The sequence below is a fragment of the Perissodus microlepis genome, chromosome 7 (genome assembly GCF_051167445.1).
Source record: "Perissodus microlepis isolate ML-2025 ecotype Zambia chromosome 7, ASM5116744v1, whole genome shotgun sequence".
Lineage (NCBI taxonomy): Eukaryota > Metazoa > Chordata > Actinopteri > Cichliformes > Cichlidae > Perissodus > Perissodus microlepis.
The window spans coordinates 13,558,797-13,582,844 of NC_140467.1; the positions used below are offsets into that span (position 1 = coordinate 13,558,797).

The window sequence follows — 24,048 nt, forward strand, 5'->3', positions numbered from 1 at the left end:
AAATAATGACTCACTTAAGTGCGCACTGTTGCAAAATAGGATCTACTTTAGATCTGATAGTTTTTTTTAGTGCCACACCATTCAACATGCAGATAGTTTGAAAGGAGAAGCACAGAAGCAAAAAAAACAAAAAAACAACAGGCAATACGTTCTGTGAACAATAATTTGCATCTCCTAAAAATGTTGCTGCAGACAAATGGCTACAGTACACGCAGAGGTACTACAGTCAGTATGTTTTTAAATTTTAACTGCTTGAATAGTTGCAAATATTTTTACTTTACTGCAAATACCGAGGCTGTCAAGCATGCTTTGATGTGTTATCAGGTTCTTGGTAATATAGCTGCAAATTCTGATGCATGGGCTGCCATTCCCTCCCTCACCAGCAGATTGTGCTCCTTTAGTCAAACCGCTTGCTTGTCATTTGACTCAGTGAATCAACAGTATGCAGGCTTATCATTAGTGTTGTGTTGCTTCTGTTGTTCTTAAGAAATATATAAAATATTGCAATGAAATCCAAACAAAATATCTGAATCATCTTTCAGTCTACAGAAGGCACATCTATTGTCCATTGGTAATTAAGATATGCGCACAGATGTGTAGTTAATACCAACAACATGCAATCTAAAGGAGCAAGCAAGTTAACTGAGAAAGCCCTGGACTAAAAACTAAACTGCACAGGCCCAATGGAGCCAGATAAGTAGTATTAGTACAGTAAGAAAGAACTTGACAGTTTGATGTGATGTCAGTAAGATGCAAATGATGTAAACCATTATATGCACAATGGTTTCCTGCTTTTGTCATGGAGTTTGAAGACCTCACTAGGTAAGTAAGACATTATGTGTCTGCAGAAAAAAAAATGATGCAGAATTATTAATAGAAGTAGCTTGAAAGGTTGGCTTTAGAAGCAGCTATTGTAGAAAAGAGAGCTCAAGTAAGAATATTGAAGGAGAATGAGGCAAGTTACTATGGCTCAAAAATATTTGTTCTGTGAATTTCAATTATAGGAAGAATTAAAGGAAAAAGAACAGAGATGTCATCCCACGGCCAAGATTACATAAATGTTAATAAATTCACAGGATTTAAGGTCAAGACACAGACAAAAACAGTCATGGTATTCTAGAAAAGTATGATCAATATAAACAGGCTTAGCTGCCTGTTAGAGATGTTTCAGTTTTCATGGGGGAGCCACTACAGATCCTTTATGGGAGCTTTTGAAAAAACCATTGAGCAGAGTACTGAAAATGCAACTGCAGGAGAAACATAATCCCTTATTTGCAATTAAGAACACATGGCACTAAACAGAGCATTCAAGGAAACACAATGACTGTTTCAGAAGCATTATGGAGATCAGGTAACAATTATTAGCACTTATACTGATTAAGCCCTGAAAAACTCAGAAGATGGTGTGTTTATTCTGCCTTGTTGTTGTAACACAATAGAAGACGTGAAATTTAAAGAGGGAACGCATAACAATAGAAACATGACAATAGTGCCATACAAAAGGAGGAAAACATACCACAAACAGCATTAGAAAATCAAAGAACACAGACGGTGCAGAGCAAGTTTGGCTGACTGTGCTGTCTTTGTGGTGAAGACTCTCCTAGGCTGCATGGAGTACAGACCTGTGCAAAATGAAAGCATAAATTCTACAGATAAGACATCTCATTACCGAGACAACCCAATCTCAATGTGGAAACAAAACAGCTGCTGGTAAATCGGTAGGCCTACAAAACACAGTCATTGTCATGACGAGGAAGCAATGTCTCAGGAAGACAGGTAGTTTATGCTGTCAGTATGTTGATCGACATTACTGCTGAGAAATGTAACACTAAAAATTCCAGACTGAGTAAAGAGCTGCCAGTTTGACAAGAGAACTGATTAAAATAAATCTTTCTTTAACACCGCAAAGCTGTTATGTGGAGCCAGTTTGAAGAAAAAATAAATAAATGTGTTAAAGTTCCTTAAGCACAGCTTAACCATAAAGTTTGATATATCCCACCCCATGCTGTGCAACACCTGAATAAAAACAAAAAGAGTGCACAGCATCATTTCAGGATGAGTCACTGAATGCTATTGGTATTGATGACAGGGACCTGTGCTCCCCAACTGTTGTCTCGGTGAGGTTTGGAAAGAGGCTTTAGCACACTCGATTATTGTTTTATCAGTTGAGAGTTTGGGAAGAAGATTCCAACTTATTTACATTTTTGCATGGTCATGAGCCCAGTATGCCACCAGGAACCTTCAACAACAACAGTCAATATAAGCCCAAATACTTTAAGTCATTGTAATCCTGAAGATGCGGTGCTAATATTAAGCTTTCATCCCCTGGAAGTGTGTGGATAATGAGAGGAATAGTTCAGACCATCCCAGACTCATCTGGTACAAAGAGTGAAGCTGCAGACCAAGAACAGTATCTTGGAGAGATCTATAAATAAATGGTGCTTGTTGCTAGAAGCAGGGTTAACACAAGATCTAATGATGATAAGATGTAGAAAACAGAAACTGATTACTTATTGTATTAATCTTATTAAAGGATTGTTTTACATTGATGGCTCTTAGCATTTAGCTTGTGTAATGGCTTCCTGTTTAACCATTAGGGTCAGAAATGTAAGAGACACAGTGTGAGAAGTAGATTTAATTTGAATTTTGTTAATTTTTTCTTCTTCATTTCTAATTCTTGCAAGACAAAATTAAGATGTAAAAAAGGAAGAATTCATGCTCTATGTTGCCAAAAGTATTTGCTTGTCTGTTAACATGATGTTGACCCGCTCTTTACAAATGTAATAGCTTCATCTCTACTGGGAAGGGTTTCTACAAGGTTTATGATTGTGTGTATGGAAATTTTTGACCTCTCTTCCATAAGTGCATTTGTGAGGTCAGACACTGATATTGGACAGGAAGGCTTGGCTTTCAGTCTCTTCGCTAATTCATCCCAAAGGTGTTCTATCTATAGGTCAGGACTCTGTGCAGGCCGCTCAAGTTGTTCCGGACCAAAGTCACTTATCAATGTCTTTATGGACCTTGCTTTGTGTAGAGGTGCAGAGTCATCTTTAGATAATAAGGGGGCAACTCCAAACTGTTCTCACAAAGTCGGGAGCATGAAATTGTTCAAAATGTCTCGGTATGCTGAAGGATTAGGAGTTCCTTTAACTGGAAATAAGGAACTGATCCCAACTCCGGAAAACAACCCTACACCATAATCACCCCTCCACTAAACTTTACATTTGTCACAATGAAGTCAGATAAGTACCGTTCTCCTGGCAACCGCCAACACAGACTCATCCATCAGATTGCCAGATGGAGACGTGTGATGTCCGTTGCTCTAGAGTCCACTGGCGGTGTGCTTTTCACCACTGCGTCAGCTCTCTGTGCACTGAGCTATTCTGAAGGCCACATGAAGTCTGGAAGTCTGTGGTGACTGACTCTGCAGAAAGTTGGCGACCTCTTCACATTGTGCGTCTCAGCATCCACTGACATTGTTCTGTCTTTTAACTTGGTCTACCACTTCATGTCTTTGTTGCTGTTGTTCTCAATCACTTCCACTTGTTTATAATACTACAAACAGTTTACTGTAGAAGCAAGGAAATTTTACTATTTAAATTGTTGGCGTCATGCCTAGATGCTTGATTTTATACATCTGTAGTCGTGGAAGTGATCAGAATACCTGAATTCAGTGGCCATTTGCAGCAAGGCAACAGAGCCACATTAGGCACAAGACGGTAGAGTTTTTGAAGTGTTTCACATAATATAACTTGATAATTCGAAAGTAGACATCTTTAAAATGAATTGCATCTCCTTTCATCTGCATCATGCTCAAGTTACTGTGCTCACAGCTCATTAGTGGCTTGCCACAGTTCACTAAGTTGACAGATGCTCTGCAACATTCAACCCCATTTGTATCTTGGGTGATTCAGCCCACCCAAAATGCTGCAGGGTGGAAGAACAGTAAAAGAAAATCACATGGTTGGGTCTGCTCTATGGGATTTGAACTCTTTTTGGGAAGTATTTGTTCAGAAACTAGTTTGTTTGGTGACAGCAAACTCAGCTGGCAGGAGAGTTCATGTTTTTCAGTTTTTCTTCAGGTTTGCGTAATTTGTGAGTTCATGTCACTTTGACTTCAGTTGTAATCTTATCTGCTCTGAACAGCTGAGGCATGTTATCAAGATGTACTATAATGGATTCAGATAAGTGTAGAGCATTACTATCTAACATACGAGCTAATGAGAAGGGTAAAGGTTTCTTTATCAATGCTTGGGGATGTGTTTCTTAATCAGATGCCTCCAGTGTGGTAATCAGATGAGATTTGTTTCCATCATCTTTCTATGCTGCAGCTGTAGACACTGAGTATTGAGTACCAGATCATCAGTGACATAGTAGCTCACCTGGCTCACGATACAGTACAGGTTACTGTACTGTGTGAAGTACAGAAACCTTTTCTTGTCATTGGTTGGTTGGATCCTTGAGAAGTGAAGAAATGAATGAAAGTGTTTGAGTTCAGGACTATTTTAAGCTGTAACCATGGTTATAAAAACCAGGAAAACATGTGAAGACGTCAGCAAGTCATAGCATTGATCATATTACTGTTATTAGCGTCATGGCGACAGGGAGATCCCAAACATGCCTTTATAATGAGGGAGTCAACCAGTAGGACCACTCCCTCCCTGTTCATGACCAATAAGATGATCATTATCACCATAAAACTAGATACAAGTTGTAGGTGATATATTTCAAGATATTTCATCATTTGAAAAATATGTTGTTTCTGTATCATTTTGTGCCTGCAAAATTCCTCACACATGTAGCCTGCTAGCATTTAGCACAAAGCTATGCTGCATCTATGTATGCTATTACGCTTTTAAAGATATTCTACAAATGTAGAATTAAAATTGAAATGAAAATGCTAATCAGATCAGTTCTTATTAGGGAAACGAGCAGTAATGTGTCCCAGCTAAACCTAAAATCTTAACAGCAATGAAAAGAAGTTGCATGAAATATCCCAGTATCCCAATATCCCAGTGAGCCATGTATATGTACAGTATGTGTCTGCAGTTTTTGACAATATTCAAAGATTAATAACACTAAACAATGTGAAACAAGCAGTGACTCCTGAGTCAGGCAAAGCAGATCTTTGAGTGACAGATCACTAATGCAGTGTGGTGATCTTTCACTATGTTTATTCCCTTGTTATAACATGCCCTATATAAACAAGAACAGAAAACTTTAGAGACTAAAAGGTTTTTAGTTTGATTTATTGGTCTCGGTGAAATTATTCATGTGGTATTGCAGTGTAATGGGTTCTCTATAGAAAGAGCACAACATGTTATATTCATTTAAAGTAGTTTCACAAACGATAACAAACAGTTTACAAAGGTTTTGTAGTTTATATAAATGATTGTGTCTAATCATTCAGATAGTTTTCTTTTACATCTGGTGACGCTAATGCTAATAATAAGTCACAGGTAGGTTTTAGAGCTGTGTTATCATCACATTGCTGCTGATCAAGATACTGTTAAGGCAACTTAGGATTATCCCATCATCTATAAACCAAACAAAGACTTAATAACGCCAACAATAAGAGGGATCTTTCCCACGGTATTGACTCAAACAGATATAGTCGATTTCTAATGAAAAAGAGAAAAACACTCTTTTTACACCAGTGGAGGAAAATACAGTCTTTCATTTATGGAGATATGCATCAAGCCAGAGGTCCCCTGAGGTTTTCAGTGACCTGAATGAGGAAGTCAGAACAAAAAATAGCCAGCCCATCAGTGTGTGTGTCAGGTAAGCAGTCCTTCCATAAAAGAAGACTGAGTCATATAATGTATTTGCAGCCATTTTCATACTCTGTTATCATTGTACTTACGTGACAATATCAGCGAAGCCTCGCCACAAAGTTTTCTCTTGGTAAGGAATCCCGTGTTTTTCGCAGAGCTCACGGACCTGTGGGGCCACCAGGTGGTAGTTGTGCCGCGGCATCATTGGAAACAAGCTTGCAAAAGAAAAGAAACGGAAGGTGATTTTTTTTGTAATTGTTGCATTGTGGCATATTTTGTTACATAAAATCATTGTAACATATAAGTGTGTAAACAGTGAGTGTAGTTCTGCAAGAAAAAAATGGGCGATAGCTCTCTATGGATGGGTGTAAAATCCTAATAGTGTTCACCACTGGTTAAGTGGTGTAGCTTGAGTTTAATGTGTGCTCCCTGTGACCATGCCTGATGAATTACATCTCTCAGTCTTCTGACTATTCTTTAAAACTCCTTTTTTTATAATAGAGACTTTCTATCTTTAAATGCAGAATTAATGTTGTTAAATTATTATCAGTACTTTAGTTTACACAGTCGTGCTTTAGTTTTTGACAGGTTTCAAATTTCACTTACTGGTGCTCGATTTGAAAGTTGAGGTGTCCACTGAACCAGTCGTTGAAGAAGGACTGCTCGATATTACAGGTGGATTGTAACTGAATGACAGAATGAGTCAAAAGAGTGCAAATGAGTTAATAAGGTCCTAGTAAATATAAGGGAAGGTGTAAACAGAATAGAAGAGACCAATATTTGTGATCTGGGATGTTCATGAGTATTGGGTAAATGCAGAAAATATTTAAAGTGTCCAAAACTTTTATACAACCTTGTAAAAGTGGTACAGGTACCTGCATGGTCAGCCAGTCCCTGTGCTTTTCATGATCGATGTCCATCGGTATGTGATTCATCTGAGTCACCCACACAAACCAGTGACTCTCCAAAAACCTGTAACATTAAAAACAATATCATATTGAGGTGATACATAACGTGGTCAAAGGGTACGAAAAATGGAATCACTTTCTATTGCAGTGTACTTTATTAGGTATACAGTGGTCAAATATGTTAAGTTTAATATTTGCTAATAAAGTCAGGCTTTTCCACACACATTCCAGCAATATAGAGCAAAATATGGTGCATCTTAGCTCAAGGACAATATATTTTGAAAGGAATGGACAATATAAGGCATCAAAGTCTGTTAACTGGTAACAATTCATTTGTTAATGAGTGCAATGTTTTCTTATTTTAAATAGTTACCTGACTATGCTTATGAGCACCAATGAGCCAACTAGGCCATACAGGGGTATATAAGAGGAGAAGAAGCGAAGGTAGAATGAGATGAACCAAGCCAGATCCTTCACAAGACAAGAAAGTTTATATGACTTATGTAATTTCTTTTTTAATTATGACAATCATGATTAATTATAATCTTATTTTTACATATGCTCTATATCATGTGCCATTTTTTTTTTTGCTGTAATGTTTCTCTTAAATACTGTAAGCTCAAATACAAAATTCAATCTGACACATCAAATGGAAAATGCCTATATGAAATCTAATATACTACACAGCTTACCACCCAGTCACGCCGGGATACCATGGTCTGCATTACATGAATGTTGAAGAAAACTGGAATGATCAGCGGTGGTCCCACTATATATATATATATATATATATATATATCAATAAATATATAAAAAAGGTGCAACATTACAAAGTTGTAGTTATTATTCTTTTTAAATGACTCTTAAAAAACATACCAAGAAAGAAGTACTTGTGTTGACAATTGTAAGGCATGTGTTTGATCTTCTTTATCCCGTACTGTAACACAGAGGTAAACAGTGGATGATGACGAGTTGGACCGTGTGAGTGCTTAAAAACATAAGAAATACTATCTTCGTGCTACTTGCTTCCACTGGTTGAGTTCGGCCAAGTACGAAGAGGTGCAACGTGTTGATATCCGGGTCCTTAATGAAGATGTTGGGTTTAGCGTGATGCCTGAAATGTCGGTGATTCCACCAGTTGGAAGAAGCTCCCTGAAAAAAGAAAAAAAACAACCTTTAAGTATCTGTGTTTCATTTCCATGGAGAGAGGATTATAACTGAGAGAGGTTACCTTTAAATGACCAATGACAAACTTGTGGGCGAGGTGATTCCAGCTGGACTTTTTGAAGACAGACAGGTGACCAAAGTCATGCTGCAGCCATCCAGCCTGTGCCTGGAGAAGAAGCAGGAAAACAAATGTTTTGGGTGAAAGACTTCTCTTTAAATGGACCTGATTTCCAACACCATGTATTGGTATGCATGACTAACTGTTTGTCTTTTATCAGTCCTGTGTTTCTGCATCTCAGTTCATACTTTTCTCAAACAATTATTTATGCTCCCTTTAATATGAATGGTTAGCTTTTGTAAACAAAAGATTTGCACAGTCTGTGGGAGGGGCTTCTGTCCTGACAGCCAGAGCAGTGTCAGTGATGAACATATTAGGAATACCTTCCATCACTGGCATTGTGAAGGGGCAAGAACAGAAACTGAAACTGTGCATTGAGAGCAGTCTGAAGGCTGAGTTTTTGGCTCACTTTTACACATTTATTATTATTGATATCCATTATTTAAAACTTTGTCTCTGTTTAATGTAACCATGGTGTATGCATATATTTCAAAAAATAAGGAAAGCATAATAGGTCCCATTTAAAATTTATGTCTGAATCACCTGAGCGGTTGCGAGAAACACAGAGCACACAAGTGTTTGTATCCAGCCTGTGCCCCACATCCAGACGGTCAGCCATCCGAGGGCTTCTAGCAGCAGGATGTGACTGAGGTGGAGGAAGAAAAACAAAGGCTGAGCTCGAAACAGACCCCTTTTCTCCACCTGAGCTCGTAATGTTTTAAAATCCTGCACGATGGCTGCCTGGGTGCAGAGAAAAAGAAACAAAGAATTCTGTAAAACTGAAACTGTAATATATTGATGTGATACTACTGAAATCAAGAATTTTGGATTTGAGCTATTTTAGGTTTTCATACAGTGAAACAAGACATTAAGGTGGCTAAAAAAACCACCTAGAATCTCAGATGTTCCCAACACTCAGGACTTCATAACTAACATAAGAGATCAGTGAATTATCAAACTTACGTCTGTCTCTCATTTATTACACTAGCTCACTCACATGTTGTCAATAAAAAAAAAGGGACTTTGATTAAAGGCTCACATTTTTGTCTCGGTCCTGGCTCGGCTCAGTCGTTGCCAACTCTCCGATCAGCAGCGGCTTCAGAAACTTTTGCACAAACTTAGGATCAGGATGGAAAGCAGTGAATGCCTCCTAAAAACAAACACAACAAAAATTGTAATTTATTAAAAAGTTAGGTAGCAGTGGAAATAGTTATCAGATTGTAAAACAATAAATCATGCATTCACTTCACTTGTATTAAAGCTAAATTCTAACATGTAAAAATACCAAAAGTAAAATGATGTTCCCTGTAAGTTTCAGTTGCCTGTGAAACCATGACATTACACTGTTTATCATAATTCAGCTGCCCGAAAGCAGCGTTTCAGTGCTGTAGCTGGTTCTGCTACACCTACTCATGTTCTTCCATCCATATTATCGAGCTTTCTGCTATTTTTATTCTGGAACAGTTATTTAGGTATACTAAAACCTCAGAGGGGGAATCTCTTTCTGTTAGAGCTGCAAGGAACTTAGAGACATGTTAGGAGTTGTGGGAAGCCCAGGTGTAGTTCACAGACTGGCATAAACTTTACTTTTTGAGAGGAATGGCAACACAAATCTTAAACAAATATAAATGAATTAACGCTTATGATGATAGTTTCATGTGATCTCTTTCAAAATAAAATCATATGAACATAAATGCACAGGCCTGTATATTTTCATTGTATTTTGAAGGAAACATGACGTACCGTGGCATCCTCTCCAGCATAGTAGCTGATGACTTGAAACCCTCCTGGATGCCTTTTGGCCCACTGAGTGATGTTGTAAACCTTTCGATCGATGACCAGCCATTGATCATTCCTGCTGCAGTGGCTCTGCACCTCCTCCCAGGTGTAAACACCTTTAGCTTTCCCGCTGTCCGGCTCTCCCAGCACCGTCTGCTGGCTTCCACCTCCCATCCTCACCGCTGCTTCTGGTCTGAATGCACCTGAGCTCTAACAGGTCACAAAGTTTCACACCTGTTTTCACACAAAAAATGCACAAAATTTCCATGTAACTTTGTTACATCCCCCACCGATGTAGGAGCGGTGCTGAGCAGGATCAATGTCCACAAGGCTGCAGGCCCTGATGGCATACCCGGGCGTGTTCTCAGAGCGTGTTCTGGGGAGCTTGCAGGAGTGCTGACAGACATATTCAACCTGTCCTTGGCCCACGCTGTGGTACCGGCCTGCTTCAAATCCACCTCCATCGTCCCGATACCCAAAAACTCCAACTCATCTTGCCTCAATGACTACCGCCCAGTAGCACTCACCCCCATCATCACTAAGTGCTTAGAGCAGCTGGTCCTAGCACACTTCAAATCCTGTCTCCCCCCCACCATGGACCCCCACCAATTCGCATACCGCCAGAACAAGAGCACAGAGGATGCAGTCTCCATCGCACTGCACTCTGTCCTCTCACACCTGGACAACAACAACACCTACGCCAGAATGCTGTTTATAGACTTCAGTTCAGCATTCAATACAACCCTCCCCTCACAACTCATCAGGAAACTGACAGACCTGGGCATCAGTTCCCTCATCTGCAAATGGTTACTGGACTTCCTGACCAACCGCCCCCAACATGTCCGGCTGGATAACCACTGCTCATCTACGATCACAATGAACACCGGTGTACCACAAGGCTGTGTGATGAGCCCTTTCCTCTACTCCCTCTTCACCCACGACTGCAGACCTGCCGATGGTTCCAACACCATCATTAAGTTTGCAGATGACACCACGGTGATTGGCCTCATCAGTGACAACGATGAGGCCGCCTACAGGGAGGAGGTGGATCGTCTGGCTGAGTGGTGCGACACAAACAACCTGCTGCTTAACACCGAGAAGACCAAGGAGCTCATCGTGGACTACAGGAGGAATGCTGACCCACATCCACCCATCCACATTAAGGGGACGGCTGTGGAGCGTGTGAGCAGCTTCAAGTTCCTGGGAGTCCACATCTCCGAGGATCTCACCTGGACGACCAACTGCTCCAAGCTGGTCAAGAAGGCTCACCAGCGCCTCTTCTTCTTGAGGACTCTGAGGAAGAACCACCTGTCCTCAGACATCCTGGTGAACTTCTATCGTTGCACCATCGAGAGCATCCTGACCAACTGTATAACAGTCTGGCACGGGAACTGCTCTGCCTCGGACCGGAAGGCGTTGCAGAGGGTCGTGAAAACTGCCCAGCGCATCGCCGGAGCACCACTTCCTGCCATAAAAGACATAGTATAATCTTCACGTGCTTCATCCGAAGCACACTTTCTGTGTACTCACTACCTAATTTATAGCCAAAGTATTCACTCACTGTCTCTGTACTGTTTCGCTAGCTTAGCTTAGCTCGTAGCCGACTCGTTAGCACCATGGCTACTTCACCTGTCCCTCCTGCACTTTCTTGCTCATTGTGTCAGATGTTTAGTTACTCCTCGGCCTCCTTTAGCAGTAATGATATCTGTAACAAATGTAGCATATTTGCAGCTCTGGAGGCCAGGATTACTGAATTGGAGACTCGGCTTCGCACCCTTCATTCACCCGTAGCTAGCCAGGCCCCTGTAGCTGGTGCAGCCGAAGATAGCGTAGGCCCCGCTAGCTGTTCCCCGGCAGACCCCAAGCAGCTGGGGAAAGAGGGCGGCTGGGTCACGGTGAGGAGGAAGCATAGTCCTAAACAGAAGCCCCAGGTACACCACCAACCCGTTCATGTGTCTAACCGTTTTTCCCCACTCGGTGACACACCCGCCGGGGGTCAAACTCTGGTAATTGGTGATTCTGTTCTCAGACATGTGAAGCTAGAGACACCGGCAACCATAGTCAATTGTCTTCCAGGGGCCAGAGCAGGCGACATTGAAGGAAATTTAAAACTGCTGGCTAAGGGTAAACGTAAATTCAGTAAAATCATAATTCACGTCGGCAGTAATGACACCCGGTTACGCCAATCGGAGGTCACTAAAATCAATATTGAATCGATGTGCAACTTTGCTAAAACAATGTCGGACTCTGTAGTTTTCTCTGGTCCCCTCCCCAATCAGACCAGGAGTGACATGTTTAGCCGCATGTTCTCCTTAAATTGCTGGCTGTCTGAGTGGTGTCCCAGAAACGATGTGGGCTTCATAGATAATTGGCAAACCTTCTGGAGGAAACCTGGTCTTGTTAGGAGAGACGGCATCCATCCCACTTTGGATGGAGCAGCTCTCATTTCTAGAAATATGGACAAATTTATTAAACCCCCCAAAATATGACTATCCAGAGTTGGGACCAGGAAGCAGAGTTGCAGTCTTACACGCCTCTCTGCAGCTTCTCTCCTCCTGCTACCCCCCCAAAAACCCATCTCCATAGAGACTGTGTCAGCTTCCAAAAAGACAAAAAACAAACTAAAAACCAGCAACAAACAACTTAAACATAAACAATTACAAAGAAAGAACAATACAGTATCCACATCTGAACCAAAGAGTAAAACAGTGAAATGTGGATTATTAAATATTAGGTCTCTCTCCTCCAAGTCTCTGTTAGTACATGACTTAATAATTGATCAACAAATTGATTTACTCTGCCTTACAGAAACCTGGTTGCAGCAGGATGATTATGTTAGTTTAAATGAATCAACACCCCCGAGTCATTCTAACTACCAGAAACCTCGAAGCACAGGCCGAGGGGGCGGTGTGGCAGCAATTTTTCACACCAGCCTATTAATTAATGAAAGACCAAGACAGACTTTTAATTCATTTGAAAGCCTGATGCTTAACATTGTCCACCCCAGCTGTGAAACTCAGAAACCAGTCTTACTTGTTATCATCTATCGTCCACCTGGGCCTTACACAGAGTTTCTGTCTGATTTCTCAGACTTTATATCTAATTTAGTTCTGAGCTCAAATAAAATAATTATTGTGGGTGATTTTAACATCCATGTAGATGCTAAAAATGACAGCCTCAACATGGCATTTAGTCTGTTATTAGACTCAATTGGCTTCTCTCAAAATGTAAAAGAACCCACCCACCACTTTAATCACACTCTAGATCTTGTTTTAACATATGGCATAGAAACTGAACATTTAACAGTGTTTCCTGAAAACCCTCTCCTGTCTGATCATTTCCTGATAACATTTACATTTACAATAATTGATTACACAGCGGTGGAGAGTAGATTTTATCAAAGTAGATGTCTTTCTGAAAGCGCTGTAACTAAGTTTAAGAATATAATCCACCCACTGTTATCATCTTCAATGCCCTGTACCAACACAGAGCAGAGCAGCTATCTGAACGCTACCCCAACAGAGGTCGATTATCTTGTTAATAATTTCACCTCCTCACTACGTACGACTCTGGATACTGTAGCTCCAGTGAAAACTAAGGTCTCTAATCAGAAGTACCTGACTCCGTGGTATAATTCTCAAACAGGTACCCTAAAGAAGATGACTCGTAATCTGGAGAGGAAATGGCGTGTCACAAATTTAGAGGATCATCATTTAGCCTGGAGAAATAGTTTGCTGCTTTATAAGAAAGCCCTCCGCAAAGCCAGAACATCTTACTATTCATCACTGATTGAAGAAAATAAGAACAACCCCAGGTTTCTCTTCAGCACTGTAGCCAGGCTGACAAACAGTCAGAGCTCTGTTGAGCCAACCATCCCTTTAACGTTAACTAGTAATGACTTCATGAACTTCTTCACAAATAAAATTTTTATCATTAGAGAAAAAATTACCAGTAATCATCCCACAGATGTAATATTATCTACAGCTACTCTTAGTACCATTGATGTTAAGTTAGACTCTTTTTCTCCAATTGATCTTTCTGAGTTAACTTCAATAATTACTTCCTCCAAACCATCAACGTGTCTTTTAGACCCCATTCCTACAAAACTGCTCAAAGAAGTCCTGCCATTAATTAATTCTTCGATCTTAAATATGATCAACCTATCTCTAATAATCGGCTATGTACCACAGGCCTTCAAGCTGGCTGTAGTTAAACCTTTACTCAAAAAGCCATCTCTAGACCCAGCAGTCTTAGCTTATTATAGGCCAATCTCCAACCTTCCTTTCATATCAAAAATCCTTGAAAGAGTAGTTGTCAAACAGCTAACAGATCATCTGCAGAGGAATGGTTTATTTGAAGAGTTTCAGTCAGGTTTCAGAGCTCAGCACAGCACAGCACAGAAACAGCTTTAGTGAAGGTTACAAATGATCTTCTTATGGCCTCTGACAGTGGACTCATCTCTGTGCTTGTCCTGCTAGACCTCAGTGCAGCGTTCGATACTGTTGACCATAATATCCTATTAGAGCGATTAGAACATGCTGTAGGTATTACAGGTACTGCACTGCAGTGGTTTGTATCATATCTATCTAATAGACTCCAATTTGTGCATGTAAATGGAGAGTCCTCTTCACACACTGAGGTTAATTATGGAGTTCCACAGGGTTCAGTGCTAGGACCAATTCTGTTTACATTATACATGCTTCCCTTAGGCAGCATCATTAGAAGACATAGCATACATTTTCACTGCTATGCAGATGACACCCAGCTCTATCTGTCCATGAAGCCAGATAACACACACCAATTAGTTAAACTGCAGGAATGTCTTAAAGACATAAAGACCTGGATGGCCGCTAACTTTCTGCTTCTTAATTCAGATAAAACTGAGGTTATTGTACTCGGCCCTGAAAATCTTAGAAATATGGTATCTAACCAGATTCATACTCTGGATGGCATTACCTTGGCCTCCAGTAACGCTGTGAGGAACCTTGGAGTCATTTTTGACCAGGACATGTCCTTCAACACACATATTAAACAAATATGTAAGACTGCTTTCTTCCATTTGCGCAACATCTCTAAAATTAGAAATATCCTGTCTCAGAGTGACGCTGAAAAACTAGTTCATGCATTTATTACTTCCAGGCTGGACTACTGTAATTCATTATTATCAGGATGTCCAAAAAACTCACTGAAAAGCCTTCAGCTAATCCAAAATGCTGCAGCAAGAGTACTGATAGGGACTAGAAAGAGAGAGCATATTTCTCCTGTTTTGGCTTCCCTTCATTGGCTTCCTGTTAAGTCCAGAATTGAATTCAAAATCCTGCTCCTCACATACAAGGTCTTAAATAATCAGGCCCCATCTTATCTTAATGACCTTGTAGTACCATATCACCCTATTAGAGCACTTCGCTCTCGCTCTGCAGGCCTACTTGTTGTTCCTAGAGTATTTAAAAGTAGAATGGGAGGCAGAGCCTTCAGTTTTCAGGCCCCTCTTCTGTGGAACCAGCTTCCAGTTTGGATTCGGGAGACAGAAACTATCTCTACTTTTAAGATTAGGCTTAAAACTTTCCTTTTTGCTAAAGCATATAGTTAGGGCTGGACCAGGTGACCCTGAATCCTCCCTTAGTTATGCTGCAATAGACGTAGGCTGCCGGGGGATTCCCATGATGCATTGAGTTTTTCCTTTCCAGTCACCTTTCTCACTCACTATGTATTAATAGACCTCTCTGCATTGAATCATATCTGTTATTAACCTCTGTCTCTCTTCCACAGCATGTCTTTTATCCTGTCTTCCTTCTCTCACCCCAACCGGTCGCAGCAGATGGCCGCCCCTCCCTGAACCTGGTTCTGCTGGAGGTTTCTTCCTGTTAAAAGGGAGTTTTTCCTTCCCACTGTCGCCAAAGTGCTTGCTCATAGGGGGTCATATGATTGTTGGGTTTTTCTCTGTATCTATGAAGCGCCTTGAGGCGACTTTTGTTGTGATTTGGCGCTATATAAATAAAATTGAATTGAATTGAATTGAATCTACAGGAAGCGGTGTCTGAAAAGGGCTGGGAAAATCATCAGAGACCCCAAGTACCCATCACATGGACTCTTCACCCTCCTGCCCTCTGGGAGGCGCTACAGGAGCCTCCGGACTAAGACCACCAGGTACCGGAACAGCTTCTTCCCCACAGCTGTCAGACTCCTGAACTCTGCCTCCTGACATCTGACCCACGTTAACACATGGACTGAACATACACACACCCACAATGGACAACTGTACCCTCAAACACACAATAATAACATGGACTGAACCACCACTCACAACCACTAGCACTTTATATAGATACTGTAGAAATTATCCACATATCTAATTTATCTTAACTGCACTACTGTATAGCTCTGTAAATAATCATTCTGTACATACGATAATTTTTAACCCTACAACTGTTTACAACTTGCATAGTTCCCATTTCTGTTTAGCTGTATATCTCAGATTTCTGTAAAGTTATTTATTTCATATTCTGTATAGTTTTTCATATTTATATCCTGTTCATATCCTGTACATAGCTTGTACTCACTACAGCCTGTACATACCTATAGTTATAGAATATTCACAACATACTTCATACCGTGTACATTATAACATACCATAATAGACCCATTTCTGTAATATACTTACATATCTATATTATTGCTAATATATATTGTAATATATCTATATCACTAAAGCACTTCTGGATGGATGCAAACTGCATTTCGTTGCCCTGTACCTGTGCATGTGCAATGACAATAAAGTTGAATTCTATTCTATTCTATTCTATTCTATTCTACATACAGGCAACGTAAACCATTAAATTTAATGGAATCTGGGCAAAAAATTGCTTGGTATGCGTTCAGTACCAACTCTGTTCCTTAATCATTTGTTATTTGAATAAATAAACCTTTGATTTTAGATGTTTCAGCTGCATCTTACTCACAATCATTGCTTCATGTTTACTGAAGGTGAAGAAACCTTTTTTCAGTGTGAGTGTAAAAAATGGCTTTCAAATGGTTTGAAATGTGCAGAGAGAAAAACTCGTATGGCAGATTTTTCTATGCTGTTTGAGCTGGTTGTGGTCCAGATCTAAAACAAAGTGAAGTGCAACATCACCCACTACTATGGGGAAACTAGTGAAGCTAGGAAACCACCAAATGGAGCTAAAGCAGGTCGGTTTTCACCTACTAACTTTATCGACATTAAAGATCAATCTAACAGACGCACACCCACAAATACTTAAAAACAGGAAAAACATCGACGCACACAAGTGCGTTTTCCACACGAATGCGTGGACTGGGAGAAGTCTGATCGTCGTTAACGTGTAGAAACCAAGACAAAACCGACAATCGAAAAGCATTTAATGACTAAATAATAGCGGGAGATAGCGGGTGGTTAGCTATGCACGTCACAGCATGTAGATAATTAATATTTACTTACAGCATCCAGATTTTAACCAGCGTCCCTCAGGCACACCAATAAGAGATCGATTCTGAGGGTTCGGGTCCTTTTTATATAACGAGCATCCCCAAACCCATCCCCATGCTTACCTTGTAGGCTCATTGTCACATCCACGCACTCATTCGGTACAAACTCCGAGCAGAATCATTCGAGGCGTCTGGGCCAATCGGCGCACAGCATTCTCTCGTCTGGCGGCGAGAGTACCATAGGTCATAAACCATCTGAACAGCGCAAAGTCGTGTGATCGCAGAGACCGCAAACAGTCCCCTGGAGGACTTTAACTGTGGACTCATGAGTCCGATTGGTTGTAGGAGATGTGGAGCTGCTTCTGATTTGTGTAGCGGACTAAATACACAGCTACACAGCAGGTCTTTAAGGGGTCCTCTCAACCCTGCTCCCTTTTTGTTGTTACTTTCCATCTTCCCTAAATGCTTTACATGGAAACTGGGCTGTAGTTTGCTTCGAAGAGTCTAATTCAGGTGTGTCAAACATAAGGTCCGGGGACCATAATCGAAAGACTCCAATCTAGTCCACAGGATAGCTTTGAAGGACAACTACATTTTTAAATACATTTCAACTCCCCCCCAATCATTGCTACTCCATCAAAGTAATTATGCATTAGATAATCAATTAAATGACAGGAACGTTCCTGTTTTTAAATACTATCTACTATTTTTTTTTCCCAGTGATCCACTGTAAGTATAAATATTAATAATATCAATTAAAAAACTTTGTAAGACTGTGCTTTAATCCAGCTTTCTATTTTATGATAACGGGACAGTCAGGGCAATGAGCTACTAGAACTTTTTCTGTAATTTGACACATTTCTTACAATTTAAACCCAAAGAGTTCTTTATTAGCTAAACCGCGGTTTCTTTATCATGTAGAAAAACTGATACATTCTGTTAAAATTGCACTTTTTCCCTTATATTAAGATATTTTAGTGATTCAAGTTGTAATTCAGTTTCTTTTCACTGACAGATGACAGCACTTTCACTGGTCTGGTCCACTTAAGATCGATTGTAGGCTGTATGTGACTCACAATTTAACATCCCTGGTCTCTCAGATTGTCATAATAATTGTGCTGGCAGTGTTTGTATGAGAGCAGAAAGTTTCCATGTTTGAGGCTATCTTTATTTAGTGTGACCCTTTGACACTGACAAACAAAATGTCAGTGATAACAGTTTCCTTGTTAAATAATCACTGGAGGGGGTGCTGCAAAATATGACAACAATTTGTACTACTAGCCTAATTCCCTCAAAGTTGGGATGCTATGTAAAATGCAAATAAAATAGAACATAATTATTTGCAAATCTAATAAACCCATGTTGTATTCACAGAAATGACAAATAAAACAGGGACAAAAACGAGGAAATTCTAAGTTTTTGTTAAAACTTTCATATGCTTTTTCAAAGCATGCCATTTCTAAACACATCAGTTTTCTTTAGAAAGCAATACAATAACAGATTTATTTCCGAAAAAACAAAAAATGATTAGGGTCAATTTAAATGTATAATTAACCTTTTTATTGAGCCATGGCACCGTGGCGCTGTGCAGTGATGTCCTTCTGTACTTGTGTTTTATTGTATTTTATATTTGTATTTTATTATACAGCACTTTGGTCAGCCTTGGTTGTTTTTAAATGTGCTTTATAAATAAACTTGACTTGACTTGACTTTAACTTTCTAATGCTCATAGCGTGTAAAATCTAGTTAAAACTGAAAGTTACCTGCCAGTTTACACACAGTATAAAAACTTTAGCAAGGGTTTGAGCTGTCACTTGAGAAAGCTTCATGCCAAAAACAAAGAAATTACTTTAGTCATTTCTTTATGATAGACTTGGATATCAATACACCTACCTCCTGGAGAGTGTTGTTCACTTGCTTGGCTATTGTGAAGGGCTAGAAATGATTCTGTGATCATCCACCATCATCCATCATCCACCACTGTTGTCTTCTGTGGATGTCCAGGTCTTTTTGTATTGCTGAGTTCACCAGTGCTTTCTTTCTTTCTCAGGATATACCAAACAGATTTTGCCACTCCTAATATTTTAGCAATTTCTCAGAAGGGTTTTTTTTCTGTCTTCACAGCTTAAGGATGGCTTGTTTCACCTGCATGAAGAGCTCCTTTGACTGCATGTTATCTGTTCACAGTAAAAGAAATCTTCCAAATGCAAGCACCATACCTCAGATCAACTCCAGGCCTTTTATCTGCTTAATTGACAATGACATAACAAAGGAATTGCCCAGACCTGCCCATGAAATAGACTTTGAGTCCAAATGCTTTTGGTCCCTTTAAAAAGAGATTGGCACATGTTAAGGAGCTGAAACTCCTAAACCTGTCATTCAATTTAAATGTGGATACCTACAAAGTAAACACTACAGTAAACACAAAAATGGTTGCCTGATGTCATTCTGTTTTTAGACTTGAACTGTTTGCATCATCAAATCACACATATTTTCCTTTACTGTAAATAAGCACAGCGGAACTACGGGTAAAAACTAGAGTCACAGCTACGACAGTGCGACTCTAGGAGCCTGTGGAAAGGACTGCGGACTATAACGGACTATAAACGACCACCTTCTTCAATGATGAATGCCGATGCTTCACTGGCTAATGAGCTGAACATGTTTTATGCTCGCTTCGACGCCGCAGCAATTAAAACAACAAACGGCTGCGCGCGCTCGGAGTGCACCAGTGAAGACAATGCATTCATCATCACAGAGCATGCCGTGAGGAACACCTTCAGGAGGGTGAACACCAGGAAGGCAGCAGGACCAGATGCAATCCCTGGCCGGGTCCTGAGAGCCTGCGCTGACCAGCTAGCACCGGTGTTCACGGAGATCTTCAACCTCTCCCTGGCCCAAGCAGTGGTTCCCACGTGCTTCAAACAGTCCATCATTGTCCCTGTTCCAAAGAAACAACAGCCCGCTTGCCACAATGACTACCGTCCAGTAGCACTGACTTCAATTGTGATGAAGCGTTTTGAAAGACTGATGAGAGATCACATCACTTCTTCACTTCCTTCCACCATCGACTCACTTCAGTTTGCTTACCGGACTAATTGTTCCACAGACGATGCCATATCTCACCTGCTCCACACATCCCTGAGTCACCTGGACACTGGCAGAGGGAATTATGTTAGGATGCTGTTCGTGGACTACAGTTCAGCATTCAACACAATAATTCCCTCTAAGCTTTTCACCAAGTTGACAGATCTAGGACTCAGCTCATCACTGTGTCAGTGGATCCTCAACTTCCTCACAGACAGACCCCAATCAGTGAGGGTAGGAAAACAAATCTCCCCCTCCATCTCACTCAGCACTGGAGTGCCTAGGGCTGTGTTTTAAGCCCCCTGCTGTACTCACTGTACACTTATGACTGTGTAGCCACATCAGACACCACCTCCATTGACGATACTGTTGTTGTAGGCCTGATCTCCGACAACATCGAGACGGCCTACCTGGAGGAGATTAGGAACCTGGAGACCTGGTGCCAGGAGAATAACCTCCTCCTAAACATCAGCAAGACTAAGGAGCTGATCGTGGACTTCACTACAAAGCAGGAAAGGAATTACAAGCCCCTCATCATCAGTGGCACGCCAGTGGAGAGTGGACAGTTTCCGAGACCTGGGTGTCCACATCACTCAGGACCTGTCATGGTCCTGTCACATCAACACCCTGGTTAAGAAAGCCCGTCAGCGTCTCTTCTTCCTCAGAAGACTCAGAGACTTCCATCTGCCACTGAAGGTGCTCAAGAACTTTTACTCCTGCACCATCGAGAGCGTCCTGACGGCAAACATCTGCACCTGGTTTGGGAACAGCACCAAGCAGGACAGACGAGATCTGCAAAGAGTGGTGCGCTCGGCCGAACGCATCATTCAATCAGAGCTCCCTGACCTGCTGTCCATCTACACCAAGCGGTGCAAGACCAAAGCTAGGAAGGTTATGATGGACCTCTCCCATCCCAACAATGGACTCTTCTCACTGTTGAGGTCTGGGAAGCACTTCCGCTCCCTTAAGGCCAAAACAGAGAGAATGAGGAGGAGCTTCTTCCCCCAGGCTATTCGGGCCCTGAACCAGGTGTAGGACTGGACTCTCACACACATCACATCACCACACGCACTCTGGTTTTTCTTTTTCTTTATGCACACTTCCTATAATTTATAATCTTTATAATCTCTTTCTGCTATTTGCACATTTTTTACTGTAAATTTCTAAGTTAATTTGTAAATTTTTGTAGTAACCTGTAAATTGTAAATACTGTAAAACCACTGTCATTTAATGGTCGGGCATTGCACAGCTACAAGCATTTCACCCCCATGTCATACTGTGTATGGTTGTGTGTGTGTGACAAATAAAATTTGAATTTGAATTTGATGCTGTATCAGCTGCAGTTTTCTCCTTCACCAACAGATAGTGCAAATATGCTCCTTTAATGAAATTGCTTCCTTGTCCTCTTTTAACCTCAAGTTGCAAAAGCATGAAGGCCTCCCATTGCAGTCCCGTTTTGCTTCTTGTGTTTTCCAGAAACATTTATGAAATATATATAAATATTAAATACTTAATAAATATTGATTTTCCATTAGACCACCATGAAAAAAATGATCATTAATAACTGTTTAGAGTTACTTTTCCTTTACCCTGTCCCTGTGTTTGTTATGTGTGTGTTTGTCCATGGTAGTGAAGTCATACAGTGCTTCATCTGCATTCAACACTTTCACCTCAACAGTCACATCTATTCACTGCCCGAGGTCTCAGTCTTTTATGTCCCCTGCTTACAGTTCACTGTGTCATTTCAGGGTCATTTCAATGCTATATAGAAATTTGCTAATCAGCTCTTTTGGTCCTCAGCATATCAGACAGGATTATCCTCAAGCAGCGCGCCGCCTGTCTCCCTGTTTGTCCGCTTCTTCTGCCATAGCTTATCAAGCTGACAGAAGCCCTGCACATCCGACCCCAGCATCTTTTACAGACTTTTCCTCAGTATCACAACCAACAGCATAGACTGTCAATCAGAAAAACTGCATGCTGTTGTTAATTTTTTTGATGAATTCGGGCTAAAGGTTAACTTTCATTTTGGTCCCTCAAATGAAAGGTGGGGGTATTTTCCTCAGAAAAGAGTGAGAGACTTTTTACTTTGGCATCACTACACTTTTCATCCCATGAGTTACATTATCTCATATCTGAATATTTCTTTGGAGATTTACATTCAAATGACACATAAGATTCATTCAAAGCAACATTTGGGTCAGAATAGGTTACAACCCATTAACAGATATGTAAGTGTAAAGAAGAAATATTAGAACCTAAAGATGTCTCTAAAAACCTTTTGCTGCCAAGTATTGAGTCTGTTTTTCAAAAACAAAACAAAAAGGTAAGTAATTTGGGATGAAATGCTCAGTAAAGTATCAATAGTAAGATAGAAAGTATCATGTTCTTGTTGATAGTAGCATGTGATCATTATTGCATTATGTGAGTGCCGTAATCTCCTCAGTACAAATTCAGTATAGTCAGTATAAACAGCATTGCAAATTTTAAGCTACGGGAGATGGAGTTATATGGTCAGATTCATTAAAAATACAGTGTCGGATTGGTTCATCTTGAACCTTCATTATTTTAGGATGTTTTTCTTTCAGTGTTTCTTTCAGATTAAAGTATAATGTTAAGGTTGAACTGAATTCTGAATTAGTTTAATACAGAAAAACAAATGGCGGAAAACGCTACAATAATCTCAGTAATATCCTGTAATACTGTGGGGTAAACTATGAGAAACAGAGAATAGTTCTGTACTGGACAAAGTTAGTCTTTTCTGGAACTGTTGTTGCCCTTTTATTTAAAACTGCTCTGGGGTCACCCAAATGTTGGAGCTATTTTGAGCCGCGGTGTAGGAATATTTTTCAGTCGTGTCACATTCATTTCAATCTGAGCTGCACTTTAGTCCATTGTATCTGTCTCACGTAGAGAAAAATTAAAACCCTGTAAAGCTTTGGGTTGTTTATTGGCATTTGCTGAGACTTTTCCTGCACTAAATTATTCCACCGATCGTTTTGCTAAATAAAAAAAGTCATCTGAATAATTAACAAAACAGAACTGAAATATGAAGTGAGGAAAATCTTTAATCAGCAGGGTTTTTTGTTTGGTTGTTTTTTTTTTTTCTGGAATTCAGAGTATTGATCACTGAAACATTTTCAGAAGCCATCTGAAAATGTAGTGTAACAAAGTGAAATCAAAGGTTGACTGTAGGGTGATTAGCCCTCACAGCAATAAGGTTCAAATCCAGTCTGGGACGTTTCTGAGTGTGCGTGGGTTCTGTCCGGGCAATCCAGCTTTGTCCCACAGTCCAAAAACATGGATATTAGATTAATTGATGATTCTGGATTGACCCCTGGAATTTCTCTCTGACTTTTGATTAGCGCAGGATCATGGTTGGACAACATCAGACAACAGGAAGTGTGACAACATCATTTAAACCAAAAAGGCTTAATGATCTGTAAGACTGGATCCAAAGGGTGGCTACAGGCAACCTGCTGGCCATCAGAGGACGGTGCACATATTTACAGAACTGAAGCAAATGGATGGATGGAATTTTTACATATAAAATTTGACAGTTAAACTATATGAGCCATAATGTGAAGCAACAACAGTAAAAGAGAATTATTTTAGCAATCATTGCAGAGTTGTTTGTTCACTTTAGGTTTGCATATAAAACCATACTATATGTGAATCTCATATTGTACTTGGGAGTCCTATTGCATAAGAATGTGAGTGACCAAAGACTACTTGGTTTGCAGTGATTTGGTTAGGAGAAAAAACATAACAGCAA

At 40.3% G+C, this 24,048-nt stretch overlaps 1 protein-coding gene across 2 annotated transcripts; it reads right to left on the bottom strand.

Annotated features, from left to right (window-relative positions):
- Positions 1-5,232: 5,232 nt before the first annotated feature.
- On the bottom strand, positions 5,233-17,499 carry LOC146382724 (acyl-CoA Delta-4 desaturase-like). Of its 2 annotated transcripts, none has more exons than XM_084933577.1 (13): positions 17,313-17,499; positions 9,711-9,980; positions 9,007-9,117; positions 8,511-8,708; positions 7,914-8,015; positions 7,709-7,834; positions 7,559-7,619; positions 7,375-7,451; positions 7,056-7,153; positions 6,650-6,746; positions 6,381-6,460; positions 5,864-5,989; positions 5,233-5,728 (listed from the first exon to the last, which is right to left on the bottom strand). In XM_084933577.1, exons 2-13 carry the CDS (start codon positions 9,918-9,920, stop codon positions 5,677-5,679), a joined length of 1,338 nt encoding a protein of 445 aa, XP_084789703.1. In that variant the 5' UTR covers positions 9,921-9,980; positions 17,313-17,499; the 3' UTR covers positions 5,233-5,676. The 2 variants fall into 2 exon arrangements, with proteins under 2 accessions (XP_084789703.1, XP_084789702.1); XM_084933576.1 differs by lacking the exon at positions 17,313-17,499 and adding an exon at positions 17,203-17,306.
- Between the last annotated feature and the right edge of the window lie 6,549 nt (positions 17,500-24,048).

Bases quoted from the DNA above. Each gene is read 5' to 3' on its own strand.
- LOC146382724 (XM_084933577.1), bottom strand. From the start codon at position 9,920: ATGGGAGGTGGAAGCCAGCAGACGGTGCTGGGAGAGCCGGACAGCGGG. The intron at 7,154-7,374 runs GTAAGCTGTGTA...TGTCTTGTGAAG, and splicing joins TATCCCGGCGTGACTGGGTG to GATCTGGCTTGGTTCATCTC. The intron at 6,461-6,649 runs GTACCTGTACCA...TCTGTCATTCAG, and splicing joins GGGACTGGCTGACCATGCAG to TTACAATCCACCTGTAATAT.